Source organism: Musa acuminata, chromosome BXJ3-8, assembly GCF_036884655.1.
Source record: "Musa acuminata AAA Group cultivar baxijiao chromosome BXJ3-8, Cavendish_Baxijiao_AAA, whole genome shotgun sequence".
Classification (NCBI taxonomy): Eukaryota; Viridiplantae; Streptophyta; class Magnoliopsida; order Zingiberales; family Musaceae; genus Musa; species Musa acuminata.
In genome coordinates this window covers 3,621,437-3,634,106 of record NC_088356.1, presented here as the reverse complement: position 1 = coordinate 3,634,106, position 12,670 = coordinate 3,621,437, and the positions used below count along the sequence as shown (strand labels likewise).

Genomic DNA, 12,670 nt, shown 5'->3' with positions numbered 1-12,670 from the left:
TGCAAATGGATTACAGATAATTCTTTTAGCATTGGAAAATTGAGTTCTTTTTTTTTTGTTTGCGGCTGGAAAGACCAAGTTTGGTCTCCATCTCCCTGCTTGAGACAGACTATTTGAGAGAAATAAAGATAACATTTTGAGATGAGGAATTATTAGTAGAGAACTCATCTTCGAAGCCAAGCAGGATAGTCTGAATTGAAAAAAGAACAGTTCAATTATAGAAAAATCTTAGTAGAAAAATGGCATACAAGACCAGTGCAAAAATGGTCATCTAGATAACAGGGGCATACAAAACAAATGAAAAATACAATATGAAGACCAGTAAGTAAACAACACAGCCCATTAGACTACATCCCTGGTAGGGAATTGCAGCAAAGCTTACAAGCTCAATGCTGCATTTAAAATCAAGCCGACCGCTGCCCGAGAAGTAAGAAACAGTCATCGATGTGTTCTTCTTAACTAGTTTCATGACTGCTACGCCTTCTCTTTTGCCGGAGAAGTTACCAGATGATGCAGCGTGGATGCTTGAATTACTGCACTTGGGCTAGGATCCTTGGCACGTACCGAACCCGATCGTCTGAGATTCTGATTTTTCTCAAGGTTGCTTCTCAGATGGCGCCGGATAGGCCTAGGTAGAAGTGCCATCAATCGGGTTGAACTAACAAGGAGAATTACCCCAAGAATAATGAAGAGCCTGCAAACAGTTAGAGAACATATATTGAAACCCCCTCCAACAGAAAGAACAAAGTATCTCAATCAAAGAACAACACTTCATCAAACAAAATTCATCTACAGTTAGTGACGTTACCATCCAAGCAAGAGAGTGACACGGGCAACAGGAGAAGTAGGCATGTGTTCGCCCAGAGCAAGCATACCAGCCAGAACACCAGTAACAATTGATGCCACAGCTGCACATGTGGATACCACAATAGCCCTTCCATGCTTCAGGCCTCGGGTCTGTCAGAATCCATATATATTAGACTACAATCAGTTGAACTATATAAATAAGTTTCATGTCAGTGTGGAGCTTAGTTTGACTTTCAATATGCCAAATGGATATTGCAACACAAAAGATTGACCAGTTATCTTCTTTTTAGAAGTGTGCAAAATCTACAAGCTAATGGGCATCAGAAAAGTAAAGCACTTGTAAAATCAGGGATCTATTCTGTCACACCCTTTGTAGAAAGTAGAAACAACTTTGACCCACATCACTGGATTGTAAGAGCCTCATCAGCGGTCCATGATATGAAGTTGAGAGAAAATAATTGATGCCCAAAAAAACTTTCCCAACAAATATTCATCTTTAATCTCGTCAGTCCATATAACTCAAGTGAAATTGTTTCAACTTGATGGGACAGCTAGCCGTATAACAAGTGATTAATTTGGCCCATATTGATATAAACTAATAAAGAATTGAACCAAACTGATGTAGCTGAAAGCATTTAATGAAATTACCTGATAAACAAATCCAGTAGCACTGCAGCAGATGCTGATGGAAATGCATATAGGTACCACGATCTTTGAGAAGCCCTGCTCTGAAAATACAAAGCCCATCTTTGATATAACAGATGCCATCCTGTAAATTACCAGCATGGTTTTAGTATTTGCTAATTGCAATCTCAAAGCTAAGTTATACCAATTGTTATATGAGGCTCAATAATTAAAAATAACTCAAATTTAACAGTATAATTTGGAATGACACTATGAGTTTGGATGGGACACATATATTTACACATTCCTCTCCATATATCGAGCTGGAATATACTGAACTTATGTCCTTAACAGAATGTTCAAGAACATAATATAGAAACAGTATTCAAGAACATGTATGGAATTCAAGACGGACAGGTGGTCCCAATACTTTAAGAACTGAAATGACAAAGAATGCAAGAGGACAACCAATGCACTGACGCTTCTGGCAATGGAAATTGCATATTTTGTATAAACAAGTAATAACTTTCTTCCTGTCTAAAGCAAAATTTTCTGTGGATTATATGCATGTAACATAAAAGGAAAAAAAATTAAAATGCATCAAAATTAAACCAATGGCAGGATGTAAAAGGTTAAAGGAACATCACCCAAATAAAATGCCCGATTCCAAGCCAAATATTATTTCCTCTATGACTTCAGAATGCATCTGTGCTTAAGATGATTACATTAGATGTCACAACGATCAAATTGATACAAAAACAAATAGGAAGGAAGGTAAAGAAAAAGAGCAGGAACTAAAAACAGTGCTTACTTCAGTAGCAGAAGGGCATAAGAGAATTTACCAGTTCTTGATCTTGCCTTCGCCTCTTGTAAATGCGCAGCCATGTATCCAGAAGAGCCTGAATTGCCATGCGAACCATCAAGGGTTAATTGAATAAATTTCGATACCCAAGACAACAAAAGCACTACATTCATTCTAATTTTATTCACTCGAAGTATTATACTGAAGCATGAGCATAAAGACTAACTAATGAGACAAATCCCATCCCCAATAAAGAACAAAAAAAGAATACCTTGACTTTCACATTTAATCTCTTGTAGTGCAACGACAAACATAGCTACAGTGATAAAGATGCCTACAGCATATGGCCATATATCTATTCTGAGACTGTGTGAATTGCAACTACAATTACTTGTCAACTCTTATCACATCCAATTGCTAGGCCTAAGCAGCCATGACACCAGATAAAAGATGTGATGTCAAGAAGTATTTATCAAAACAATACTATAATGCCATAAGACAGAAGAAACAGTTTCAAAAAATAGATCACAAAATGTACATTAAATCCGTCTTCAGATAAGGAGAAAGGGGAAAGAGGGTTTCCGCATGGAAGGTCCACAAACTACCACTTGTATAGAATTCCATGACCATTAGTGTTTGCCATAGATCATAAACACGAGCAGCAAATCAAGGTTGCAAAGAGTGTTAGTGCACAAAAAACATGCAACGATTGAAATCATAAGAACATAAACATAAGGCAGGGACACCCAATGGTCCCAATCACCACCCACTGGATCAATAAACACTAGTTATAGGGAGTCCCGTCGCACACAAAGAAACTAAGATATCCTCACTATTTATAAGAAGGACAAATCTTTTCCTAGCAATGCTGAACGGTGGTGTACAGAGCATGATACCTACAAACAACAAGGCAACCGAGAAGCCCATCAAAGGTAAGTGGAAAAGAGAGACTATTGAACCATTTTGCTCCTCCCCTCCAAAGCCAACTCCTGCAACAATAATACAGACAAATCCAACAACTTATACTGGAATCATCTTTTGCCATAACAGTATAATTAGTAGGCACTTGGTGATCTCTACTGAAGGTCCTATATATTGGAAAAAGCTATTCAAGACCGTAAAATACTGCTTTCAAATAAGACTCGGAAAATGATGTGAATCATGAAACACAACATACAAAAATTACATGGTTTACCACAAAGGAAAACCTACATATAGATAAATATATGGATCTAACCAGAAATTGTATACATTATTATTTCAGAAAATATTAAATATTATTTGCTGTTTCTGCAAAAGGCTTCGAAAAATAAATTGTATAGTAAAATAAGACCCAATTATTTTTGCGCACAATAAATCAAGTGATGTTATGAATGATACATACTGAATTCTCAAAGACTTAGGCTATGATTAGCACTGACTTTTCAGGGAGGAAATTTATCTGGAAGGTTTAATCTTAATGTATTACAAGTTTCTAAATTGGCTCCCTTTAACTATTCTACAAATTTTAGAAGGAAAGAAATGGCATCTTAAGAAACTCATATTAAGCGTTTATGAGAAGATAGAATAAATAACTAACTAACAACTTGTTGTCATTATTGTTATAGAATAATAACAAACCAATATGAGGATTCTTATCAACTTCCATTACCTATTGTGCCAGCACCAGCCAATGCAATCCCCACCCAGTCAAGAGCATTCATCACTTCTTTGAGATAAAAATGAGAGAAAACACAAAGTATAGCAAGCCCACAGCCAGAAACTGGTTGTATTACAGAAACCTGCAAAATGAATGTCAACAATATTCTACTAATATGTGCAGGAAGATAAAAACATGGCTTTGTGCAGTAACATTTGCAGTGAGATTCATTTTCATTTTGACAATCAAATGTATGTCTAATAAAGCGGACATCCACAACAGCCTTCTAAACTACGGGTGTTAAGATTCCTTCCTTGTAACCTGGGTGAGCAGCCCTCTGATCATGGAAACACCTTTCATGTTGAAGCTTTAAGGCCAAGGCTACATACATCAACCCTCCACAGACCTCACTGTTAGGAAGATCATGCGCCAACCCAACCGTTTCTCTTACATATACTTTTACAACCTCCGAAAAAAAAAGGATCCAACCTCTTGAAATCTATACTACAAATATATCTACTGGCCCAATTAATGGTCATCAGAATAAAACTATCAAATTATTTCATGCAAGCAGAGAAATTGAACTAAGTCACAAATTAGTTAACATGAGAGTGAAGAACCAACAAATTTCATTAACAAAACAAACAAAAGATGTCATTTCCAAATACTGTCAAAAATAAGAAAAAAAAATCGAGGAACACTTGTTTGATCACATTGTGGTGCACATAAAGCACATTAAACATTAAATAAATGAGTGTCATACCATAGATCACAAACAATATGCACAATGGATGGGGCAGATTGTGGCCTCTACATTAGGGCACTAGGCTAAGATGCTATCTGGAATTGCTATATTTAGGTGCTCATTCACTTTTTTTTAAATGCATAAGTGCTAGCTTAAAGGTACATGTCAATCAAAAATAAGATCAAGAAAAAGGGGAAACAAACAGACATGACATATAAGAATCAGATAATACAGAAATAAAGTTTAATCCATTTTATAGAGATATTGATTGAAAGATGGAAACTTGATGCATAAATCAACTCACCGGAGCTTGAGATAATGCCCTCAGCATCAAAATAGCCCCAGATATATCCATAAGAAATCCTACAACCCACAATTTGTTTGAAATATATGCGCTGATCACCTAAAAGCAAAAAGAGAAAGCAATTCAGGTCATACTTGTTTATACTTTGCATTTTATAAACAAAAACTCTATCTGATCAATAACATACCAAAAAAATGCAAATCTAAATGTTAAAATTCAAATGACAGGAAACCAAACATGAGCAAATTAATGTATCCTGGAGTGCAAGACAGAAGAGTATAAAATGATAGAGCAAACTCGTATAACAATGTGAATATGCAAAGATGAAATTTATTATGTGAAATATGCCACTTGCTTTAGAAAAGGAAAAAAAGTGGCACAGAAGAAATGCTTCATGGATAGGGTATAAGAAGAAAATCTTGTCAAGAAACTTACATGTTCATAACATATCAACCGAATCCAGACAAGAAACCTATCATGCTTATCTCTACAAGAATTAGATGAGGGCCTCTTAAGACATCCCAAAGCAGACTTGAAAAGAGATTATTGGAGGGAATAGCTGAAATTTGAACAAAAACATTTGAGTGGCACCATTCATCTCAAGGTTGATTGTGAGACCTCATGTCTTACGAACAATATTGTGCAAATCAAAAGATACGCATCAAGATCCATCAAAGAAACAGATCTATCAACGATTCTAAACCCCGAAACCGTCATCAAGAAGCATCCGGGAGCGGCCACCCATCTTGAATGACCGACGAAGATCATTATTGAGAAACGAAACATAAGCATCATTTCCGATCCAACAAACCCTAACCGCGTCTCCTAAGACCTGCGGTTTGGGAAGAGAATGAAACGGAAAGAAGCTCAAACGGATGGGAGTACTTGCATTTCCGATCCCCGAAAGGGTTCCCCAAAGGCACAAACGTCAAACCAACCTCTAATCAATTCAAGAATCCAAGATGTTTCTTGATCGCTTGCGACATGATGGGAAAAAAATGTCACCGAAAACAGGATTCGGTTGCAAGGTTTGCAGATCAATCGGGGATATTGAGCGACCAAACGAACAATCATTTCCGGCAAGCTATCGCACAAAAGATCAACATAGCCAGAGATAAAACACACAATCCAAGAAACTCTAACGGCATCTCCTGCCACCTGCGGGTTGGGGAAAGAAAAAAACGTAAAGAAGGTCAAACAAATCGGAGGACTTGCACTTCGGATCCCGAAGGGATTCCCCAAAGATACAAACGTCAAACCAATCTATACTCAATTCAAGAAGCATGACACGATGGGAATAACATTGCGCCGAAAAACTGGATTCGATTGTAGGGTTTGCAGACGAGGCGAATATAAGGGGAATGAAGAATCGAAACCTTGAGCTTGAAGGAGAGGGGAGGGAGGATGACGGTGCCCTTCTTCTGGAGGACCTTGCCGATGTTGTTCCCCGCCGTCGCCATGAGCGTCAAGCATATCGATTCCCACATCCCTCTCTCCCTCTCTCTCTCTCCCTCCCTCCCTTCTTCCTTTTGAGCTTTTCCCTCTATTTTCTTGGCAATTCTCGGGGGCTTCCGCTTGATCGCTCCATTTAGAGAGAGAGAGAGAGAGACCTAAGAGATCCAAATCGAAGGGTGATTTGATCGAGCCACACCGAAAAGTCAACCAATCCTAATAATTTTGGTCAATAACTACGTTAATGTCTTAAACCATAAGTCAAATTGACACTTAATCTTCTAACGTGGTTGACACATCATAATGTGCGTTTAATTGACGCCAAATGACCCCAAGATAAGCTTGCCGGAATCGGATTGAGATAATCCATTTCGGAGCTGCATACGAGACTCGACCCGAATCCGTTGGTTTATGGACGCCATCCAATTGCTCCGAACTGTGCTGGAAATAATCTGATCGGATTCGGATTCAAATGATCCATTAATGGAGCATCGACATCATATTTCGGAGCTGTGTGCGAGATGAGCCGAATCCGTTGGTATACGGAGATCCGGTGCGCGAGGCGCAGGGTGCCGAGGTGGCGCATATCCAATAACTATATGCTGTGGTACCCACCTCTTTCTAAGCGGACCGACGCATCCCACGAAGGCGTCCGCTTCCGACTGCAAGCCGCGGCGTGACTCCGTTTCCCTTTTAAGATCGACAACGCTTCTCCTCCTATCTTTCTCGAAACCCTCGCGGTGATCGCGATGGCTTCCGATCCTCTCCTTAACCTGGCTAAAGTTCCTCTCCCGATCGATCCAGGTTCTTCAGGCTCACTCCCCTCGTTCCTCTGATCGTTCCTGCGACTTGCTTATCGCATTTTGCGCTGCTCTTTTGTGCTATTGATTTCTCTTGTTCTCTATTTGAGTTGTTCTGATCGTCGTTGTCTCGTATTTTCTACTTATGTCTTTGGGTTTTCGCTTAGTTTTCATCTTTCAGGATCCTAATTCTGAATCCATGGTCTGTTCAGTTGTTCCATGCCTTCTTTCTTACGCTATATGCCCTGGGGTTTCATAAATTGGAGATTTTGATCATTATATATGAGTAATTTTTGCGAAAGTTTACTTTTTGACGTATGTATGCATATCCTGTTGTAGATTTGACATAGGTAGACCGGGAAATTTGCGATTGTTGATAGGGTTTTTTTACTGGAACTGTTGATGGAAATTTCATTCCACATTAAAGAAATTGAAATGACATCTGCAGTGATGCTAGGTTTGCCTTCAATGATCAGCATCATTGTGGAAAAGACTCATCTATGGTAGTTGGTTTTATTGTGGATATGAGTAGAGAGAGAATAGTTTGAAGGTGAAATTTGACATTTTCAACAGGACCAAAGTAGAAACCTGAACACATCTGCACTACCTTTCATTTTATTGATTGAGAACAAAGAAGCTTCATTGCAGCTGAACAATAAATTGACATTTGATGCATCAGGTCCTACTAAAGAAAGTACCTGCATTGGAAGTTGACATCAATGTGATTTTTGCTGTAATACAGCAATGAGCTAAAATGGTTGACTCGAAAGGAACAAGATAAAAGAAACTTATTTAACAACTGTTATTAACTTGTTTCAATCCTCTGTCATATGTTGTAAACATGATAATGGATATAGAGGGCATTAGAAGTTCCATGCAAAAACATATATTGTAAACATGTAGCTTCATTAACCTTTTATTTACAATTTCTTGAATTTGTTATGAACAATTTGAAAACAAATTTATATTAATAAATAACTAACAATTTTTAACTAAATATGATCTTTCATAACTCAAGAAGGATCAAAACTTCTTTTACTGGTCGAATATTTTGTCACTTTAACCTGTACCAGGTGTTCATTATTTTATCCAGTTTCTGTTCTGTTAAATGCAATATGTGTATATATATTCCATATCATCTGTCGTTCCTTATTTTATGCTATTTCTCATTATATTAATGGTTTCTATAACTTTGACCATCCAGAGTTTCCTACAAATAATCGCTAGTATTCTTATTATGTCCTTCAGACAGTAAATCTGAGTTTCCAGTGGTCCCTATCCATATTGTCACCCATGCTTCCCAATTACCACCTGAATTTATTGATCCTCCGGTGGATAGGCAGGTGGTCATCGGATTTGATTGTGAGGGAATCGACCTCTGTCGACATGGAGCTTTATGTGTAATGCAGGTGAGTTAGTTACCTTTTTTGGTTATTTCTTGACCATGAAGAACCTCATTTGAATGAATTCTTTCTCATATTTTCAGTTATGCTTATTCAAGCTCTTATTTCATGTTTTAGTTAATTAGTTATCTTTCTAGAATTGATTAGATTGTGCCATGTATGTTCCTCACAAGAATCTCCACTTTCCCAAACATGCAAATAATTTCTAACGCATTGAGCTCTTACCCATTAATACATGCTTTGAAAGGGAACCATATGATGAATTTGGAAGGTTCAACTTTATTGGATAATAGACATTTATAGTAATATTTTTCATGATTAGTCATCTTTAGCTCTGATTATGCAAAAAGTGAAATGGATGTTGTGGGTGCTTGATATTTATGATGATGCCTTTGTTACAATTCTTTCCATGCAATTGACCCTGAATAGTGCAGTTAAAAGTCTTCTCGCATTGATCATCCCTTGAGTTGTTTATATTTTCTTACCATCTCGCTGCTTTTAAAAACGAATTGTAAGATGAGTTTGGAAGGCCGAGCTTTATTGGATGATAGACATTTGTAGCAATAATCTTTTCACGATTAGTCATCTTTACATCTTATAGTTGAAAGTGAAAAGGATGTTGTGGATGCTTGATATTTATTATGATGCCTTTATTATAATTCTTTCCATGAAGTTGACCCTGAATATAATGCAGTTAATGTCTTCTCACGTCGATCATCTTTCTAGTTGTTTATATTTACTTACCATCTTGCTGTGTTTTTTTCAGCTTGCACTTCCCAATGCCGTATACCTTGTTGATGCTATAGAGGGTGGGGAGTTACTTATCCAAGCCTGTAAGCCTGCACTTGAATCCACTAACATTATGAAAGTAATTCATGACTGCAAACGGGATAGTGAGGTCTCCACACAATTTAGTTGCTTTCATTGTTCTTCTTGGTCATTCATATTATTCACTACATATTAAGTTCGTCTAATATTTACCACCTGCATGCAGGCTTTACATTTTCAATATGGCATAAAACTGAACAATGTATTTGATACCCAGGTAAATGGTATTGTTTTCCTCTTTGTCTTGTCAAAGAGAAAGTGCATCACCATATAACTTTATTTACGATGCACCACTCTAGCTTGGCTGTATAGTTTCTTGTAGTTTCAAGTGCCATTATGAAAAAAAAGAACTTTCCCTTAACGACACAGACGATAAGTTGATTCAGCAGTTGCTTTTTGATGCTGGCAAAGGAAAATGTGAACATGATTACGCGAATGGAAGAGTTCTTGAGACAATGACATTATCGGTGCTATCGTCCTTGTAGATTGCATATTCTTTGATAGAGGAGGAAGAAGGAAGGAAGCCATCGCTTAATGATCATATTTCTTTTGTTGGGCTTCTCGCAGATCCTCGATACTGTGGTAAAATTTTCATAGTATCTTCTCATTTTCCATGATAAACTTCTCTACCAGTTTCTTTTGGCATTTTCATGGATACATTTGGTAGAAGTCAGATAAATTTGTAATCCCTTTAAATTCTTATTGACCAGTCCTCACCAGATTTCAGTTTCTCTTTGCGCCTTTCATATGGTTTAATATTCCCTAACATCCTCATGCAGGAATATCCTATCTTGAAAAGGAGGAAGTGCGTGTCCTGCTAAGACAGGTTAGTCTAAGATGCAACTATTTTATGAGTTTGAAGCGCTGTGGTTGTTCGATTCTGTGGTCCTTTGATTTTGAAAAGGAGCTCGTATGACTCATGTTTCTTCTTGTGGGAAGTGAGTAAGTGTTTCTGACATTTCATTCCACCGCCCTTTCAGGATCCTGAGTTTTGGACTTACAGACCAATGTCTGAAATGATGATCCGAGCAGCTGCTGATGATGTTCGCTTTCTCCTAAGTATTTATCATTCAATGATGGAGAGACTGAATAAGAAATCCTTGTGGCACCTTGCACTTCGTAGCTCACTTTACTGTAGGTGTTTCTGCATCAACGACAATGACTATGCAGATTGGCCATCCCTACCCCCTCTTCCAGGTCTTTACCATCGGTATCTCATACTGCTTTAAGTTTTCTTGGTCGATCCGGTCTGGCTGTCTTTTAGTTATGGACAACAAAACACGTATTAACTTGGGAGTTGTCATTTTGGGTGCTGCCATCTTATCTAGATGACATAGTTGCGGAAGGTTATGTTCCTGAGGAGGAGATACTATCCATCCTGAATGTTCCTCCTGGGAAAATGGGGCGAGTTATTGGGAGAAAGGGAGCCTCTATCCAGTCCGTGAAAGAATCTTGCCAGTATGCTTTTCTTTTGTACATTCTAATACAAATGTCCCCGATGCTTCTCCGTAGATGATATATTCTGCTTGACGTGTTATTTTGTTTCCTCTTTTGCAGTGCGGAAATTATTACTGGTGGCGCAAAGGGCCCTCCCGACAAGGTAAAGGCCATTTTGAATCTGCAAGGACCTTTTGGCTCCGCAGAAATCGGTGAAACAAGGATAGGAAGAGTCAGCATCTACATTCATCATAACTTTGAATGATTGGCTTAGTTTCGAACTATACACCGAGCTTGTATGTTTTCTATGTAGGTTTTCATCATTGGGCCTGTGAAGCAGGTAAGGAAAGCCGAGGCAATAATCCGAGGGCGCATGCTGGATTTATAAGCTTGCTGCTGTGGGACCTTTCAGCTTATCACCCCTTGTAGAACAAAGTGTGGCACTGAACATCAACTTTTCATCCAGGAACAAGAATGTATGAGATTGTTGTCTGTCCGATGTAAAGAAAATGTCTACCGACACTCGTGTTCCTGCAAGTTAGGTCTTTATATAGTTGGATGAAACAACTATGAACCTGGAATTGTTGTGTAAGATGTGTATCTTGCATTCTGAACACGGTTTATGTTATATGATTTCCCATTCCATTCTCGACAGGATGCATATATCTAAATTTCCAACCTTTCGATTTATGATTTCCTTTTAAGGAGAAAAGGAAACCTCAGTCGACGCCACGCATCAACAAGTTGACAGCAGTAGCATCCAAGGAGGAGATGCAGTGACATCAAGGCCTCTTCTTCCTCTTCCTCCTCAAGGAGTTGCTCCTGCTACCGAATCTTCCAAGGAGGAGATGCAGTGCCACCGAGGTCTCCTCCTCCTTAGATGCTACTACTGTCAACTTGTCGATGGGTGGCGTCGAGGAGCGATTGGGATGATTTATGCAGTGCCTACGAGGTCTCCTTTCTTCTCCTCAAAAGGAAATCGGTAGCAATCGCCATTTACTTCAGTTTGGGGATAATTGGAGCTTGTAGGAGTCCTACTACCTTTCCCATCCTCCTCCCTTATTTTGCTGGCCTGCTGTCTCCAACTCCGGGCCGCGAGGGTGTTTGATGTAGTGCCACTGGGCTCTTCTCGTCCTCCTCAACCATTACCACATTTCTCTTGCATGGATGATGCTTCGGCCCGTCCCTTTGGAGTCGGGTATTCCTCCATCAGGCAGTCGCGCACGTCATATTCGGAAGGAGAGCGCACTTCATAGCAGAAGCTTCGGCCCGTCCCTGGTGCCCTGGGTTGCCCTCGATCGGCCCCATCCGGCGCTGCGAGACGCCCGCTTGTCCTTCCCCAATCGAGCGCTCACGCTCCTCAAGAAGAACCATTCATGCTCATGGAAAACCTAGTTTCGATCACGCACGGATGCAAAACAAATCGATCCATCGAGCCATCGATCCACTACCAAAATTGCAACTTCGCACCGTTTCTCGAACCCTAACCCCAGATCATCCCCAACGCCTAAAGAATGAGAGTTCCGATAGGAGGAGGAGAAAGAGGTACCGGTGAGATACGCTCGGGATGGCCGCCGTAGACATTCGTGAGGAAGGAGAATTCTGCCACGAGGAGGAGAGCGATCGCCGCAATCAAAGAATGCAGGGGATTCAAATCGTAAGTATATATAGTCGCCGCCGGAGATGGTGACGGTTGTAAATGGCGCGTAGATATTCTCAATTATTACCTGCATATCACTAATAATATGCCAATCTCAATTTGACACAAACGTTGGAAGAATTAATTGAGCCAAATCCGAGCAATAGCGAAGAACACGAAATATGAAAAA

The 12,670-nt window shown here is 39.2% G+C and overlaps 2 protein-coding genes across 5 annotated transcripts; one reads left to right on the top strand and one right to left on the bottom strand.

Annotated features, from left to right (window-relative positions):
* Positions 1-195: 195 nt before the first annotated feature.
* Positions 196-6,543, bottom strand: LOC135645081 (probable magnesium transporter NIPA9). Of its 2 annotated transcripts, none has more exons than XM_065163151.1 (9): positions 6,298-6,543; positions 4,922-5,020; positions 3,885-4,014; positions 3,130-3,222; positions 2,274-2,330; positions 2,079-2,142; positions 1,456-1,576; positions 809-957; positions 196-694 (listed from the first exon to the last, which is right to left on the bottom strand). In XM_065163151.1, exons 1-9 carry the CDS (start codon positions 6,406-6,408, stop codon positions 475-477), a joined length of 1,044 nt encoding a protein of 347 aa, XP_065019223.1. In that variant the 5' UTR covers positions 6,409-6,543; the 3' UTR covers positions 196-474. The 2 variants fall into 2 exon arrangements, with proteins under 2 accessions (XP_065019223.1, XP_065019224.1); XM_065163152.1 differs by having other exon boundaries at positions 2,079-2,137; positions 3,134-3,222; positions 6,298-6,541.
* Positions 6,544-7,011: 468 nt separating this feature from the next.
* LOC135645278 (uncharacterized) lies at positions 7,012-11,493 on the top strand. 3 transcript variants are annotated; one of them, XM_065163508.1, is made up of 10 exons: positions 7,016-7,177; positions 8,422-8,582; positions 9,343-9,474; positions 9,571-9,621; positions 9,890-9,986; positions 10,184-10,230; positions 10,385-10,601; positions 10,733-10,862; positions 10,962-11,073; positions 11,155-11,493. In XM_065163508.1, exons 1-10 carry the CDS (start codon positions 7,123-7,125, stop codon positions 11,227-11,229), a joined length of 1,077 nt encoding a protein of 358 aa, XP_065019580.1. In that variant the 5' UTR covers positions 7,016-7,122; the 3' UTR covers positions 11,230-11,493. The 3 variants fall into 3 exon arrangements, with proteins under 3 accessions (XP_065019581.1, XP_065019580.1, XP_065019582.1); XM_065163510.1 differs by having other exon boundaries at positions 7,017-7,177; positions 10,962-11,004; XM_065163509.1 differs by lacking the exon at positions 9,571-9,621 and having other exon boundaries at positions 7,012-7,177.
* Positions 11,494-12,670: the final 1,177 nt, after the last annotated feature.